The sequence below is a fragment of the Dichotomopilus funicola genome (assembly GCF_033296635.1).
Source record: "Dichotomopilus funicola strain CBS 141.50 unplaced genomic scaffold C8A04scaffold_68, whole genome shotgun sequence".
NCBI classification, from domain to species: domain Eukaryota; kingdom Fungi; phylum Ascomycota; class Sordariomycetes; order Sordariales; family Chaetomiaceae; genus Dichotomopilus; species Dichotomopilus funicola.
Window position 1 is genome coordinate 136,196 of NW_026944089.1, and position 16,849 is coordinate 153,044.

Genomic DNA, 16,849 nt, shown 5'->3' on the forward strand with positions numbered 1-16,849 from the left:
CTGGAATGTTCTCTAGAAGAGGGTCGCGAGACAAACAGAAAAGATCATAAGGTAACTAGATCCCGTTTATTTGATATCTGTAGCTTATCAGAGTTAAGGTTATTAAGGTTCTCGAAGCCGCGGTAGAGTTCTTGAGTCGAACCCGACGGCTCGTCCGCATGGCGAGCGAAGCCGACTGAGGAGCTGACTGCGCTGCCACCGCATTCCCAGTTGCTCAAGGAGGCCGATGAGAAAGGCCAATGACGCATCGTCCCAGGCGGCTTTCAATCTAATCTAGACGCTTGCGACCCGCCAACCGAGCGCCGAGCCTGTATGCTGACGCAGGGGGAGATTACACAGTACAATGTTACCGCGTCGGAGCGGACCGTCACTCATCCTTGGATACGAAGCCATCGCGAGTCTCGAAATCAGTCGAGGTCGAGAGACTATGACGCTCGGAAGAGCCCATCCCCCACTGACTGTGGCCGGCTCTGTCATCACCAGTCCCCTCAATTGAGGGCCCGGAGCTTGTCCCTGGGATCGGCGGGATGCGCAAGCTCTCTTTTCGGACAAAACGGGATGCCCAAACCAAGGTTTATTTGTGGAGTCACCGCCGAGCCACACGCCTGGCCTTGTTCGGAGGACTGATGTAACATTCCGCGTATTTCGATACAGGTAATGGGTCGTAACCGTTCACACAGGTACCCCATTCCTGCCCATTACCGCCCGCTGGCCGTTATTTTCGGTCCTCAAGGTCTCAACATGTTTGAGTTCCAGCCAGTCATGGTCTCTCGGGCGGCAGTCCCGCCACAAGGCTGGACCCGACTGATCTTCAAGGCCCTCGGGCCCCTCTCTGCAAGCCACACGGCTGGACGCGATCATGCATCTCGAACCACCGTCTGGCCAATTGGCCGGGAGAGCGTCAGTTTCATCATTCCCGGCGCCTGAGTGCATTCACTGCCGCCCACGAGACCCAGGCGAACTAGGGCAAGCATTCCTCCACGCCTGGGCTCCCGTCGAATCTATACTACGTGTATGTGTAGTGGAGGGTAGTTAGGAGGAACCCGATACAACTATGGATGTTCTCCTGAGCGATTGAACTGCGCCTCGAGCTAGGTAATGATCGATCTTTGAGTGCAACCACCGTGCGATGAAATCGGACGAGGTCCATAGTAAAATGAGGGTAGCGATAGAAATCGGACGACGAGCACTCGCAAGATTGAGCATTGATGAACAAGATACGTAAAAATCGCACCGGTTCTCACATCAATCCCGCGAATGGAGGTCTTCACGAGCGGCGCCGCCATCATCCTCTCGGGCCACGTCGGGTGACAATTGTGGTTAGGGAGTGGGCAGTGGAGCTTCCGTCGCTGCATGGCCTCCTGTCGGCTTTGCAGGAACAGCGCCTCAACAGCACCTGCAGCTCCCAACCAGAAACCAGTGAACCAGCACCCTCCACGCCGTTTCGAGCACTGGTTGCTGGTGAATTTGCCAGGCCCAAAATTACACGACAGCAGGTCCAGCGCCTTAGCCCGTTTCTGGCCTAGCTTAGGATCGGCCATCCAATAGAGCCCGGTCCGGGCCCGCTTTTGCGTCCGGCCTTGCCACCCAGCCCACACCCAGAGTGGCCAGTGCGAGGAGCAGGTGAGTGTTGTGTTCGCCCGGGGTCCTGCCTCTCTCTTGCATTAGCGTGACCCTAGTCGTGCCCCCCCACCACCTTCGTTTGTCCAACCCTTCGCCCGCTCCGACTTGTCCCTCTTTCCCTCGCCTCTCTCCTACTTTTACCTTCACCTTCCCCATCCCCACGTCCCACCAAAATACCACCACAAAATTGCTTTCCCTCTCCAAAACCACGAGGCGACCACACCACGACCACCGACGCATCTTTGACAAACTAGCTCCCCTTTCACAATCAACACAGCTCAACGCCGTTGCTTCTCCGTTCAACCAAAAGCTTTTTCCCCGTTTGTTTACCCTTCCGACTGGTCCGATCAAACACTGAAGCCGCGCCACACTTCCTTGTTACAAACCCCAACCGTTTTCAAGACGGCTTCAACATCTCGCTGCATCGCACTGTCGGTTTGCCAATCATAATGTCTGCATTTTATCACTTCGGCGCCCACCAACAACACCCAACGCCGGCCACGGCTGCGGCCGTATCCCACAACCACCATGGGGGCCGGAATCGCCGCGCACCCAGGCTATCAGTGGCTCAAAATCCGCAAAAACAATTTCGGGGTGTTAGGAGTATGAAGGAGTTGACCGAGACCGCCAATCTCTCCGCTTTCCGCGTGCGCTTTGAGGCTGGCCGTTCGTTTGATCTCGAGGACGACATGGAGTTTTGCCCGGGCTTGCTGACCGAGAGCGATGTGAGTCTCTTCGCAGTCCTCGAGGGACCGGCACTACTTTGATTGGTCCACATCAGAACTGACATTTGCGCCCCCAAAAGCTTGTCTCGATTCACAGCTCCTCGTCCGAGCGGTCCTCATTGGCGAGCAACTCGCCGCAAGGTTCTCCCACTCAACAGCCCACCCAGGTCGCGTCGGGCTTTACGTTGCACTCCTCGTCGCCTGCCTTCATCCCGCCTTCGTATCAAAGCCAACACGCCGGCCTGAAACTACACCAGCCTTCTGCGACCCGCGCTCGCAACGCCATTCCCATCGTCAACCCTGCTACCGGTGTTTCCATGTCTAGCCCGCCTCCCTCGGTGTCACCCGCCAGGATGCAACAGCCCGTCGGCCGGCGGTGGTAAGGTGGCTGACATCTCGCTCCCGCGGCGCGACGAGATTAGCTTACCTAGAGCCGCCGTCACCGATGTGATCAGGAGTGTATGATCACCGTGTGCTTTCGCTCATTCTACAGCTGTTCATCTTGGCGGGCACCGACATCCCCGAAGTAGCAGGCATCGATTCTCTTTTTTTACCACCTACCTCCCTCTGGCAGGCGCGGGCGACAACATAACTTCTCCCTCAAGGTCGACTGGATCCTCGACTTTCTTGTCAACTCCACGATACCCACCCACCTGTACAAAATATCCCCTTGACCGACATATTGAACATTCTTTTCACCACGACAAAGATTTTGGATTTCCTCGGCGGCGATAAAAGACTAATCGATACCTGTGTCTAAAACAACAAAAAACAACATGATCTTCGGAAGCGGTGCCTCGGTCTCGAAAGATTGAGAGCTGCGATCTATTATCGACTATTGCGCAATGGGCGTTTTCCACGGTGGTTTTGCATCCTCATGAAGCCAGCTTTTTTGCATCGGCGTCTCACGGCGGAGTTTTTTTTTGGCGGGTTTGCTTTTCCTGTTTCCTTGCGATACCATAACTTGGTGTTCTGCGTGTGCTCTTCTCTCATCATTATTACGGAAACGGCGACTTTCCTATTTCAACGATGCAAAAGTCTTATGGGTCACGGTTCCATGACTTCAGCAAAGGCAAAGAAAAAGAGGATGGACATATAGAGCGACTTGTCGGTGGATAGGAACGGTCGGGGGCGGTGTTTGTTTGTTGCAACCTTGGTGTTCTCGATCTTCTTGGGGGCTACTACATGGGCCAATATTTTCCGGCATATAGGGGCGGACTGCCAAAGACATTGTTGCGTTTTGTTGTCCGGGTTCAGAGTGCTGGTATTTCCGGATTGGTTCTGCGGACGGTTGCTGGCGGCTGGTTGAGGAGTTGGTTGATATCTCCCTTGTGTTTTTTTTTCTTCTCTTGTCCAATGTTCCATCTGGCTTCACTGTATCATGGGTTTGTTGGAGAGGCGGGTCGGAGGCCCGCCTCCTGCTTTTATATCCCTTTTATTTTCTGTCAGGATTTTCTAGGGGGCTGCATCTCGGATATGGTTTACGGCGGAAACTGGTGGCAGGGGAGTGGACGCGTTCGCATTTCTTGCTTGGGGTTCCAAGGTGTTTGCTGCTCTTGGAGGCTTCCTTTATCGCGCGTACACAGCCGTTTATCTTTTATGTTTGGGGCTCGGTTGGGCAAAGCATTTGGGACATTCGGGGAAGCGTTGCCGCGTTACAGTGCGTTGCTTGTTGTTGGAGTCTTACCACACTCACCAGTCAGGTCTGTTGGGGTTCGGTTCGGTTCGGTTCGGTTTGTTCTGGGGCCATCAGATGGCCGGTTAGCTGGTTGATTGGACTGGGCTGTGGTGTTTTTCTACAAGCAACATTATTACTCGGCGCAAATTCCTGGGTTGCCGGTTTGGGAGATGAGGTTCGGCGGGTTGCGTGGTGGCGGGAGATGAGACTCCTCCCACTACGCTTCTCCTACGAGCCTCATTCTCCCCGTTTTTAGCTCCCTACCCTTCTGTCTGTCTGAGGGCGGCAGCGGGGCGGGTGTTTTTGTATGCCACGATATCGAAGCAAGCAAGCAAACAAAGCAAAACAATTTCAACTCATAGCCGTCCCTGCAGTGTGTGTGTGCGTCTGTGTGACGAGTAGATCCGGAATGAAACATGCGCTCCTACACAGCCTCTTGATTCATAAATTCATGTTTTCAGGGCTCTATATATGGACATATGGATGTTGTTTTTCTGTCTTGATATTGGGCTACCTGTCCTGTAGCTATTGTGCAGTATTTATGAAACAACTACGGAAGGGGAATGGTTTAGGAGAGAGTTTGTTTTGATCAAATTGTGCCGTGTTTATTGTAATAAACCATGTACTTGCTACCTTGGCAAATCTAATTTGCTGAGTATATTAAACACACCACTTGTCATATATTTAGTATTCACTGAAGTCTTCGTGTATTTTTCGTCCATTTCTTGAATATACCTTCCGACGTTGGCTATCGAATATATTATGATTCGAGTGGTTCTAACTCCGGTGGCGAGAGTTGACACTTAATTCACGTTTTCTGTCAAGGGCTCAGGCCTAGGGCCATGAGCAGTCGTGTTGGATCGTGGCCGATGGCCTTGGGTTGACGTGGCGGGGCCGTCCCTCTCCCGAGGCACTCGCGAGCCGGGGCTGTCCCGGACCCGGCTCGGAGGTGGAGCTCGAGGTGCCCGACCCCTGAGCGCGCACATCAGGGGGGGGAGGGACATCAGGATATAAGGAGCCATGAGCAAGGCACAACCCCAAGTAGTTCTCTTTCTGCAAGCTTTCTCAATTAACATAATAAACGCCTATCTGCATTCCGCCATAGGGCCAGTTCCTCACATTTTCCCAAGTCAACACTCGATCTCCTAGGGGTAGACATGTGTGGACATGTTTTTATAATGTGTTATTCTGGGTACACTCTAAGAGAAGTCAGATGAGGAGTTGTATCTTGTATTACAACGTGTACTGGTGGGATTATGCTAGGAGCTAAAGGAAGTATGTCACATTTCCCGTTTCCTTTTGTGATTTATGGTTTGGTTTTCTCATGTGCCCCCAGCATGGAGTTGATGGAACAAATCAGTTCGCTAGCGGACACCGCCTCCCTGGTGTGAGTCAATATGCGAGGCAGTATGATGAGGAGGTCAAAAGGCTTCACTACCTAACAATTGTATGCCTGACACCGCTTTGTGGTCCACATTCAATGGAAATATAATGTCAAAGGCCGTGTCAAGAATAAGGAGAAGATCTCAATATTATGCTTTTCACCTCCCGTCTGGACTGTAAGATGGTCTCGTGTAATAGTGCTTAATCAAGTTGATTCTGAGGTAAGAATGGGCCTCTAGGTTCATACCATGAGGGTATATTTCAAAGACAATGTTCTGTTGACGGGTAATTTGGTGAGTGTGACTCGGATCACACCGTTGTGAGAATACTCTCTCAGCCTCTGGTGTTTTGCAAACACTATTGAAGGACACCAAGGTGGTCGAGCTCAGGATTGGCTCTCTGGGGAACGATGTGGCTCTTTAGCATCTTGTCCCATACAACAACAACAACAACAACAACAACAATCAGCTTTGAGGTAGCCTCCTCACTGTCCCTTCCTCCCACTCTCGCCCCGGTCTCTCGGCGCTGTCCGGGCCTGTCTCCGCTTCGATGTTCATACCCTCGCCGGCGTGGCCGGCAAACCATCACAATGCAAACACATACCGAGAATCTGAAGTGACCGCTTCCTTCCCGTCTCCAAGGGCTCCATTGAAAGCTTCTATTTCTACTCTACCCCTCCTCCAATTCTAATTTTCCCTTCTACCCGTCCCACAGTTCTGCAATTCGCTCTCGCGACCCCAGCATCACCGGCAACTTCACTGACTGGCATCGTTAGAGCACGTTGAATCGATTAAAATACCTTAAAAGAATCGTAAGTAGTATATCCATCTATTTCTTCTCCCTATGGCTTACCCCTTCCCCTTCTCATTTATTTGTTCGCTGCGGGGGCATTTGGTTGGTCACGGTAACTGACTTCTTGGGCAGTCTACAGCAAAAATGACCAACTTCAACTATCGCGAACGTGTACAGTCGGCCCCCGTGGACTCGCAGGCCGTGGGAAACAACAATCAGGCTACTGACGGGTACGTAAACGGGTCTTTCAAGCCATTGCATTTTGCAGGATCTCGGGCCTTTGAGCCTGAGATCTGATGAGGGTCACAACCGCCGCTGGACAACGCTAACAGCTAACATCGATACCTTTCACTTTAGCTGGCTGACAGATGAGGTTGTCACCGTCATCGTTGGGTACCAGGAGAAGCGCTGGACCGTCCACGAGAAGCTTCTGGTCTCCCAATCAGAGTTCTTCCGTAGCCACTTCGCCCAAGAGAACGTCACTGAGATGAGACTCCCTCGGGAGGACCCGCGTCTCTTTGCAATTTTCATCCGCTGGCTGTACGGAACGGCCTTTGTGCCGTCGGGAGGCCCTCGCAACTTTCGATACCTTCCTCCGGACGGTCTCACCCACTCCGTTCGTGACTAGTAAGCTCAATCGCCATCATCATGTCAACCCACCACCGCGGACAATCTCTGCTTTGCTAACCAACATACGCCCACCTCTACAGTCTCGGTGTCTATGTCATGGGCGGTACCTTCGGCATTACCGGCGTGCGCAACGCCGTCGTCGACGTCTTGCACGGCTACTTCGGCCCGGGCAACGACAGCCACCGCGCCCCCGACATCGCCGACGTCACCTATCTTTTCTCCAACACGACCGAAGGCACGCCGATGCGCCGCTTCCTGGCCGCCCACATGCTCTTCCACATGTTCAGCAAGCACCACACGGCCGCGGGTCTCCCGAAGTCCTGGAAGTCGGTACTGCAGGCCAACAGCGACATCGGGTGTGAGATGCTGGACTTGCTGGGCACTTTCGGCTGGGCCATGGGCCAGAACGTGCCGCGCATGACTATCAAGCCTCGCTCTGAGTTCCATGAGCGGGCTATAGATCCGCAGCAGCCGGGGGTCAAGACCGAGGACGAGGAGTACGGATCGACCTCTTCGCTCCTCCCGTAGCCGGGTTTATTCGGATATACCGATCATCTTGGGGCTTCTTCTGAGGATGACGGGAAGAGAGGGGGCTATTATTCTATTCTATTCTTTTTGGAAGTCTGGGAGGCGTTAGGACTTGCGGTGGAAGAGCGATGGTCCATTGATGCCTACATGGCGGAGGATATGGCAAGATCACCGGAACCGCTCTTTGCGGCTTGGGCGTTTGGCGCTGGCTTCGTTGAGAATGGCATTTAGTTCTGGGCATGTTTATTGCCCTTGGACTCGCCTTGCGTTTTGCCCTTTCCCGCCCTTTCTGCGTTTTAGGGCGGAGCTATATTCTCTAGTCTTTATTTCGAATAGGAAGGAGCCCCCATCGACACTCCGAGATCTCAATTCCATGGGCAATCTGAGTCTATCTTCTAGTCCCTTCCTCGAGCAGTTTGTTGGATTTACTGTCCACATAATGCCTGCCGTGACAGTCATGTAGCCTGGGAAGGATGCCCCCTTCTGCTCCTCTTCAACGGAAGTGACAGCACAGTCTCTCAAGGTCTTCATCTACCGTACTTAACTTCCCCCCGCCAAACCTTGTACAATTCTTTTTCCTCCACACATTATTCTCCTCGTTTACTATCTTTCTTAGACGACATCCCACATACACATCGACCTCAAACCACCGCCAGCGACAGTATCGCCTTCTTATCATCCCTCGCTCTGTCGCACAACCTTCGACATGGTTGATTCTCCAGCAAGACCGGCCACAAAACCGGCCACAAAGCCGACCGTTGACGAGCGACTGGCGATACGTCGTCGCGGATCCGCCCGGATCGCCGCCCGCCCTCGCTCGTCTTCGCAGCCCTCAGATTATGCCCCGGAGACTAACGCACCTGGACCCACGGAACCCAACCCCGGGACGTTCTGGGAGACGACCGGAAGCCAGGAACCGGGAGTCTCAACTCCGGCCGCAGCCCCGACTCTGGCTGCGGTTACTCAGACTGTGGCCCCGATTCTGACTGCACCCTTGGTTCTGACTCCAGACCTGACTCCAGCAGCGGTTCCGACTCCGACAGAGGCTCCGACCCGGAAAGCCTCTGTTTCATCGAGAGGCCAGTCTAGGCCCGTGGAAGAGCCCACCTCCATCCCGCGCCCTGTGCCAAAGAGTCCCGCGGCCTCTACGCCCGTTAGCCAGGTCATCAGTCAGGCCGCCGCCCCTGACCAATTTAAAGATAAAGGCGAGGCCAGCGTCCAACCCCAGCAACCCCCAGCGGCAGACCGGGGAGATCGCAAGGACGCGGAGCCCGAGCAGAAAGAGGGGGCACACTTTGCAGCCAACGAACTGAAGACTATCCTCAAACCATTGGCGGACGCGCAGGAGGCGGCTGGCTTGGCCGGGCCATCCACCCCGAAGCCATCAGGCATCCCGAACCTAGCACAACCCGATGACCCACCATCCCCCCCTGGGCCCCCTTTTCCGGCCCCGCCGATGAAACATGACCCCGAACGGTACTCCAAGCCGGTCGATAAATATGCCGTTCGCCCTGATACCCCAACCTCCACAAGCCCGAAAAACGAGGTCGCAGTGAATGAACCTGGGTTGGAGGTGATGGATTAGTCCTGGAGGGGGGGGGGAGTAATAGGGCATGTCTTCGGCAGCCACTTCTTTGTATTTTGGGAATACGGTCTCGCTGGCGTTGGGATTCGTTCTCTTTCTTGGATGTCTTTTTTCTCCGCTTGCGACTTCAAAAGTTTGGAAAGGCCCTAGAAGGTGCGTCGGAGTAGTGTTGACTGTTTGGGTCCGAAACAAGGCGTTACCTTGTCGTCTGATGAGCATTTGGTTGGTTTATTGCTTCCAGAGAACAAGGGGGGTAATTCTCCCGACAGGAGGCGAAAAGCGTAGTATATGTAGCCAAAATTACACCATTCACAGCGAAATATTCACCACTCCAGCCTGGCTGGGTGAGTCGTTGAGGGATTGTGCTTCAGATGTTTTGGTTAACTAACTCCCTGGGTTTGCCTTCCCCTGAATATATATGGGGCGACCCCTCTGTGGATGTTGATCGTGGCTAAACCTCTAGCTTCAGCAAGGTAAGTCTGGTAGGTATGCACCTTGGTACCGTAAACAGGTACTCATAAACGCACCGGAGCAAGGCCGCTCATCACATTATTTTTGTGCCTAAAGGCAAAGAGTTGCTGCTGTTGAGTGTCTTCAGCGCCATTCTTTATTCGTTCGTGAATACACCCAAAGTAGAATCCCGTTCAGTGAGGACAGCACTGAGCTGTAGTTGGAACGCATCGTGAACGGGCACAACCCACGTCGGATGGGCAGGCTGCCGGTGTTGTGTCTTGTTTGAGGGGGATGGTACATAATCATGTGCGGATGGGAGGTCGGTTTTGTGGATAGCTTGTTGTTTGGGTAAGGGTGATTGTGAGGAAATATGATGGGTACTGGTGCTGGTGAGTGTTGGTATTGATCAAATCTGGTGGGTTATTCTGCTTTCCATGGTCTGTCTGTCTGCTAGGTTCTGTTTCCCTATGCTGATGTATCCTCCTTAGCTGCTCCATCATCCTTAGCTGCTCTATCCTGGTTTGCGTTTTCCTTCTGGGTTCATCTAGATTGAGATCCGCTGCGTAGGTGGGTTTTCCGTGCACATCTTGTGATGTTGCCTCGGGTGCTTAGGTGTATGTGGGTGGGTGGGGGGTTTGTTTTGGGTATGTATTCCTGGCTTGCTCAGGTCGATGTCCTCCACTTGGGGCGACCCGGGGTTGAAGCTGACCTGGGATGTTCGGCTGACGGTATGTGTAGGGTGAGGTGCATTGGCGCGGTGTCCGTATGTTCCCGACCAGAACCCCCGCGTGGCGATGGGTTTACGGGGCGTTTTCAGCCCCTTAGCAGAGAACAGACTCTCTTTTGTCTCAATCTATGCGAGTTGGAGTTTTCTCTCGACCCCAGAGCAAGCGCTCACTTATCCAGACTCCGCGCCTTGACAAACCGGCTGATCTGCTCCCGCGTATGCTTATCGTTGTACTGCTCCTGGCACTCGTAAAACGATATAAGCTCCTGGGTGCAGTCGACCATGGCCTCCACGTCAATGTTACTGTCCGCCAGCCAGGCCGCGAACCGTTGGACCTTGGCTAGCCGCGGGTCGGTCACTTTCTTCGGTTCGACCAAGGGCACGTCGCCTTGTGACTGTGATTGCGAGGCGCCCCCCTGTGAGTGTCCTTGCGAATGCCCCTGGGAGTACCCCATCTGCTGGGACCCTTGGGAGCCATAGCCCGATGTTGCTCCCGCCCCAGCACTACCACCCATGACTGCGGCGCGGGCTTGGGCTTGGGCCTGCGCCTGGACTAGTGCCGTTGCCGCCATCGCGATTCCGGAACCATTCGCCGCGGCAGCAACCGCTCCGGCGCTGCCTGTGTTTCCACCACTAGCACCCCCTGCTGCTGCAGCGGCTGCAGCGGCGGCGGCGGCAGCGGCATTCCCCGGGCTTGGCCGGAGCACAAGCGCTAGCAGCACCGCTGTGAAGGCCACGACGTGTGGTGGGTGCAACAGCGGCAGGTCGGTCATGTAGTGGTCATTGATGATTGTCCAGGCGAGGGACATCTCCTCGTGGGTGAGGGCGAACTGGTCCTGGACGGCGAGCAGAGAGCGGTAGGGTTGGTGGATGATGAGTTGGGATTGCATTTCCGAGATGAGCGAGAACTCGCATTCGCCGACGCGAGCCGCGTCGTGTCCGTGTAGGTCTGATGGCCACAGGGATCTCGCTTCCTGCGTAAGTAACCGGATGTGTTGCGGGCATTCTTCCATCTTGCAGGCGAGGTACAGCGCGGTCGTGATGACGAGGTAGGGGTTGGTCTGTCGGATCGGGGTGCGGGTGTAGAAGCGCTTGAGATAGACTTGGGCCGTGGCCATGGCTTGCTGGCGGATGTTGAGGCGCTTGCCGAGCCGGTTGATTTCTAAGATAGGAGTGAACGCCGATTGTTAGCTAGGTTCTATGCGCCGTTGGGGGTAGAGGGGCCGGGTATTTGAAAGTGGTCGTCGATATCGAAAGACGAGACAGTATCCATACGTTGGTTAAAGTAGATATTAAGATGGCGCAGCTGCGGGAGCGGAAACACCTGGACGAGTCCCGGGTCTTCATCGTCGAGGCGCTGGCGCAAAGCAGCGAGCTCGTCCTTCGTGAATTGCCAGTGCTTGCGCTGCGTGGATTCCCAGTAGTTGGCTGCCATTAGAGCCCCTTCCGCCCGTCGCGGACCGCTTCCGGGTGCCCTGAGATTATCTTGGACTCGCTGGTCATCGGGGGAGGGTGAGGGGAGAGCTGATTGCCCAATTTGTCATGCTTGCGGGCGGTGGGGGTGGTAACCCCGATGGGATGGATGGATGTTGATGATGAAAGCGGGATGATCCGTGGTCGGTGGTCGGAATATTGGGCCGTTGAACATGCGTGGGCCCACTATATTTTCAGGGGTCGTTACCCCGGTCCACTGGAATTTGACGACATCGCGCTCTCACCAACTCATCGCGACCTTTTGTCTCCGATATCATGACGAGGATGGACCAAGTTAATTAGGTGCAAACATTTTGATATTATTTGATTAGAACGTGCTGCATAGCTAACTAAAGATTCACTAAGCTAGATTCTGCCTTTTTCCTGGCCCTCCTTGTGGTATCGATCCCAAATCTAGCATCCAACGCCGTGTACGCCTCATGATCGCGGTGTTGTGTCCGCGGGGGAAGTATGAAAACTCTTCGAAACCGTATTAATCTTACATCTAACCAAAGCAGCACTTGATCGACCAAATCCCCTCACTCTCACACGATGTCATCGGCACGCGCCCCAAAAGCAACCGGCCGATGGTTGAACCCCGCGACATTACCATTGACCGTGTGCCCATGGCCATGATCAAACGCGCCCTTCTGATGGTGAGCACCGTCAGTCATAGCCGCCGCGGCAGCGCCCCAGCCCGCGCGCCTTGTAAAAGTCGCGTTGGCCAGTTCCGGCCCGCCAAACGCAAACGGCGCGCCGCGGTTGAGGGGGATGTGGTTCCAGCGCCAGTCCCACACAGCCGCATAGGTCATGCGATAGGCGGAGAAGGCCATGGCGGTGCCGATTAGGGCTCCGGCTAGGACATCATACCAGTTGTGGAACTCGTCGATGGTGAGGGCGCCGCCGATCAGGCACGCGCCCAGGATTGGGGCGTAGAGGACGATGAGCTTCCACATAGCCGGGTGGTAGTTGGAGAACACCTTGAGTTTGGCGTTGAGGTAAAGGTACAGGAAGACGAAGCCGGCGAACGCGGCGGTGGTGTGCCCGCTGGGCATCGACTCGAGGCTGTCGTTGATTTCCTTCTCGTCGCCGGTACAGACTTCACGGGTGTAGTAGATCTCTTTGAACCCCTTGGCGTTGTAGCCGGCGCCTACGATGCCCGGGTCGTTGCTCGACAGGCTGAGGTCCGGTTTGCAGACGGTGAGGAAGTGGGGGCGGAGACCGCCGATCAGCCACTTGACGAAGACCTGGAAGACGGCCGCGGTGATGAGCGAGTATAGCAGGCCGATAACGCCGTTGTTGACGTCCCAGAACGACCTGACCCGGATCTGCATGAAGAGGATTACCACGATCGGGATGACGGAAGCCAGAAAGGCGGCCAGCCAAATCGGGATGATTTCTTTTCGCATGGGGTATGCGAACTGGGGGTAAACGACCTCGCCGTCGGTGAAAGTTACCGCAAACGACCGAGTCGGCGCGGGACGAGCCATGTACACCTTTTGCGATCGTTAGTTATGCTCACTGATTTCAAAAAGGGTTTTTTACAAGTCGGACATACACCGAGACCAACGGCACCCATGGCCGCCATGGTCAGAATGTCCAACCATGTATGCTTCAGCCACTGGCCAAAGGTTGGCCGAGTCGCCATCGAATATGGCTCATTATGATGGCTCGCGGAGTGTTGGTGGCCGTTTGCGGCTGGGGCCGTAGCTGGGGATGGCCCGCCGCGGGGATGGCGATTGAAGAAACCCATCTTCTGACGGTTCGTTCTTTACTAGTATCGGGGTTCTCGATCGACGACGCCAAGAAAGAAGCTTAACGGTGGTGCAGCTACCGAAGCCCAGTTATCGAGCGAAGAGGTGGCTGTTCACAGGCGAAATGGCGATGGATTATCGAATTTGGCTGTCCAAGAGACTGGAAAGCAGAATTCTGGGTTCTTGGCTCTATTTAATTACTTTCCGAGCACTTGAACGTTTGTGTTCCGCGCTCAAGTGTACTCTGTAGTGTAACACAGATTTTGACAATGGTAGGCCACTGACGTCAACGACTACCGAATGCCAGCGGAGCTTCGGGCATTACACATAATAACTACCTGAGTGGGTCTCACAAGATCAAAATAATAGAGTTCCAAAAGCCCCCAAACCAATTCCTGTTTCCAAATTCCGCCGCCAGACGAAGCCTCGAGTTGTCGCTGCGAAAACTGCATGGGACCTGCCAAGAAAAACTGGGCAGAACCAAATCTGGGGTTCGACGTTGAAGAGCCAGGATGACGCATTTGAAGAGCCCCACTTTTACCCGGAGCATTTCATCCGAACCTCAACGACCTTCGAGACGGCGGGCAAGCGGTCTTCTTTTGCAATAGGTGCTATCCTATAGAATAGACCGGCGAGGGTGCCAGGGAAGGGAATTCTCCAGTGCTGAGGGATGGTTATGGTTGACTCCTTCGTTCTATTGATTCCTCTCTAAGCGTCTACGAACGCTCAAAACAGCATCATCGTCTTAGTGATCAGCTGCTCTGATGGCCGTTGGTATCAATCCATTTTGAAAGGGTGCACCCCTTGCCCCTACGTCGAAAAATGCCTACGGACTTGCGATATTGGCTGCTTTTAGTTTTATGGCCTGAGGGGATGCTTTAGACTGGCTGAAGAATGCCTTCTTCAATGCTGGGAGCGCCCTGAGGCCAACCACCAAGAGTGTGGCTTTCGCCAAGTTCGCCTTGTAAGGCGTACTAAGCTGAGGGTTTGGTGAGCCGCAGATGGACGCCGTCGGGGCTGGCAAAATTCCTCGACATCTGAACTAGGGGTATAGTTCTGTTCAGCTTTTGCTCATGGGCAATCTTCCCTCAAGCATTCGCGCTCAAATCAAGCATGATGGATACTGACCAGAAAGACCGCCTGCTGGAGCTGTCCAATGCGTTGATATACCCTCTTGGTACTTGTCAACATCTTCGACGGCCACATTTTGGAGACTTCCGGTCGCCCCTTCTATCGGATATCCGCGGGTCGTCGTTGTCATGCCTCTTGTGTCTTGTGGTCTCGACTGTTGTTGACAAGATGTTGCCGGAAGTGGCTGGGTTGGATGATGCTAAAGTAAGGATAGACGTCCTCGAAACACAAGGAAGGGCAAGGTTGTGCACTGCGGTTCGTGTTGGTGCGACTGGGAAGGAGTTCAAAGAAGAGAAGCTGGAAGTGTACAGTCACGGTAAGCTTCTATTTACTTCCAGCGCCGCGGACAGAGTTTATCTGACGAGTACAGAGCCGACGCCGTTTCCTCTAGTCCCTGTTTGCCCACCGCCGCGGTACACAACAAAAAAGGATCACGTCGTGGCCCAGATCAAGACCTGGATGGCCGCCTGCTCAACCAACCACCGAATATGCTCTGCGAATACCACCTTGATGCCACGGCGAGTCTTGAAGATCTCACAGGGCGGACAAAGGGTCAACCTACATCTCACCAAGGGCCGATCTGCCCCCTATCTGACTCTCAGCCACTGCTGGGGCCCGAGATGCCCCCTACAGACCTCCAAAACCAACATCGGTCGTCACTTGCACAACATCCCCCTCAACGACCTCCCTCCTCTCTTCCGCGACGCTATCGCTCTTACCGCGAGTCTCGGCCACCAGTACCTCTGGATTGACTCGCTCTGCATCATCCAAGATTCCCCAATCGATTGGGACCGAGAATCATCCATGATGGCATCCATATACGCCGGCTCAACTCTCACCCTCGCGGCTACCCACGCCTCATCCTCTGCTTCGTCCCTCTTTTCTCCCCGCTCATCTACCCCCATAACTATCTCACCAACCACCAAAACAATCCCCTACACTCTCTACGCTCGCCCCGCAACACGCCATCTCCCACGCCACCCAAACGCAACCTCCTTCCCCCTCCTTACCCGGGCCTGGGTCTATCAGGAACGCCTGCTCTCACCGCGCGTTGTGCACTTTGGCCCGGATGAACTCGCGTGGGAGTGTAGCGGTGGTGGGGGAGATCGGGGACCGCAAGACAAGGTCCCATCCCTCCGTTGCGAATGCGGTTACTTCGACCGCTCAGCAGCGGCTTCTGGGGGACAGGGGCCACTTGGATTACACGACAGATTCGGAGCGGATGTGAAAGCGCAGCATGCGGCTTGTTTACTTCGAGCTGCTGCTCATGGTTCTCAGGGGGGATTGCCTGCTCCCAAGTCCCCATCATCATCATCATCGGTGCAAGCGTCGGTTCCCACAGCAGCAGCAGCGGCCCGCTGGCGCAGGATGGTCACAGAGTACTCTGCACTGGCACTCACTCGCCCTAGCGATCGGTTACCCGCCATTTTCAGGTCTGGCTAAGCAGATGCGCGGAGTCCGGCCTAAGGCGCGATACCTCGCGGGGCTGTGGGAGGATAGCTTTTTCCGGGACTTACTGTGGGTGTCGGTGTTACCGAATCCTGGGCTGAAAAAGCAGATGGGGAAGGACGAAAAGAGGAACGGTGCTGAGCCGGAATGGCTCGCCCCGACATGGTCGTGGGCATCCCGAGGTCATGCGGTACGATACACCAACGGTCAACGGATACAGGTCGGAGGGCTGGGGATATACCAACCGGCGGAGATGGGCAACTCGGGGGATGTAGCCTCGGAGCTGGTCGGAGGGTCTTGCGAGCTGCTGGCTGCTGAGTGTGTTCCGGCTGGGGTGGACGATACGGGTAAGGTGAAGAGCGGTTGGGTGAAGGTTAAGGGGTATGTGGTGGAGGTGGGGCCGGTGTGCGAGTTAGTGAGTGCTGAGCAAAGGGAGAGGTGGGTTGTTACGGTGAATGGAGTCAAGTCGTGGGATGTGTTCTGGGATGAGCCACCACAGGGGCATGAGGAAGGTGGGGGTTTTTGGAGCGAAAAGTTTTCTTTGTTGAGGATTGGGTGCATCCCTGCCACGGGGGAGAAGGAGCCGTATGATGAGTGGTCTTTGTTGCTGGTAAGTGTTTGTGTTGATGTATGGGGTTGTGATAAGGGCTAACTTGTGAGTAGCGACGGGTTGGTGATGGAGTGTTTGAGAGATGTGGCATTGTCGGTCGGTCTAAGAGATTCTCCAGCTTTGGGGCAGCAGATATGGCTAAGTATTATGAGCATACACGAGGGACGAGCCCATGGTTTGGGGATGTTAAGGAACCGGTCGTTATAGTTATCGTTTGAGTTGCTAGTAGACTTCATAGCGGCGACCAAGATGTTCGGGACCTACACTAAACGAGTCCCTTGGCGTATTGACAGGGCGTTGGGGGATAA

The 16,849-nt window shown here is 54.6% G+C and overlaps 6 protein-coding genes across 6 annotated transcripts; 4 read left to right on the forward strand and 2 right to left on the reverse strand.

Moving 5' to 3' along the window:
* Positions 1-2,072: 2,072 nt before the first annotated feature.
* C8A04DRAFT_39544 (uncharacterized protein) lies at positions 2,073-2,731 on the forward strand (the record flags this gene model as incomplete). The annotated part of the gene is made up of 2 exons (XM_062784628.1): positions 2,073-2,348; positions 2,429-2,731. 2 exons carry the CDS (start codon positions 2,073-2,075, stop codon positions 2,729-2,731), a joined length of 579 nt encoding a protein of 192 aa, XP_062634283.1.
* Positions 2,732-6,345: 3,614 nt separating this feature from the next.
* C8A04DRAFT_39545 (uncharacterized protein) lies at positions 6,346-7,359 on the forward strand (the record flags this gene model as incomplete). The annotated part of the gene is made up of 3 exons (XM_062784629.1): positions 6,346-6,431; positions 6,559-6,828; positions 6,912-7,359. The coding sequence occupies 3 exons, from the start codon at positions 6,346-6,348 to the stop codon at positions 7,357-7,359; spliced, it is 804 nt and encodes a 267-aa protein (XP_062634284.1).
* A 706-nt stretch (positions 7,360-8,065) lies between these two features.
* Positions 8,066-8,944, forward strand: C8A04DRAFT_31576 (uncharacterized protein; the record flags this gene model as incomplete). The annotated part of the gene is made up of 1 exon (XM_062781796.1): positions 8,066-8,944. One exon carries the CDS (start codon positions 8,066-8,068, stop codon positions 8,942-8,944), a length of 879 nt encoding a protein of 292 aa, XP_062634285.1.
* Positions 8,945-10,291: 1,347 nt separating this feature from the next.
* On the reverse strand, positions 10,292-11,559 carry C8A04DRAFT_14545 (RNA polymerase II holoenzyme cyclin-like subunit; the record flags this gene model as incomplete). The annotated part of the gene is made up of 2 exons (XM_062778142.1): positions 10,292-11,286; positions 11,400-11,559. 2 exons carry the CDS (start codon positions 11,557-11,559, stop codon positions 10,292-10,294), a joined length of 1,155 nt encoding a protein of 384 aa, XP_062634286.1.
* A 583-nt stretch (positions 11,560-12,142) lies between these two features.
* On the reverse strand, positions 12,143-13,350 carry C8A04DRAFT_39547 (phosphatidic acid phosphatase type 2/haloperoxidase; the record flags this gene model as incomplete). Its single annotated transcript, XM_062784630.1, has 2 exons — positions 12,143-13,093; positions 13,156-13,350. 2 exons carry the CDS (start codon positions 13,348-13,350, stop codon positions 12,143-12,145), a joined length of 1,146 nt encoding a protein of 381 aa, XP_062634287.1.
* A 1,300-nt stretch (positions 13,351-14,650) lies between these two features.
* Positions 14,651-16,759, forward strand: C8A04DRAFT_31579 (heterokaryon incompatibility protein-domain-containing protein; the record flags this gene model as incomplete). The annotated part of the gene is made up of 4 exons (XM_062781797.1): positions 14,651-14,798; positions 14,853-15,802; positions 15,861-16,541; positions 16,595-16,759. 4 exons carry the CDS (start codon positions 14,651-14,653, stop codon positions 16,757-16,759), a joined length of 1,944 nt encoding a protein of 647 aa, XP_062634288.1.
* Positions 16,760-16,849: the final 90 nt, after the last annotated feature.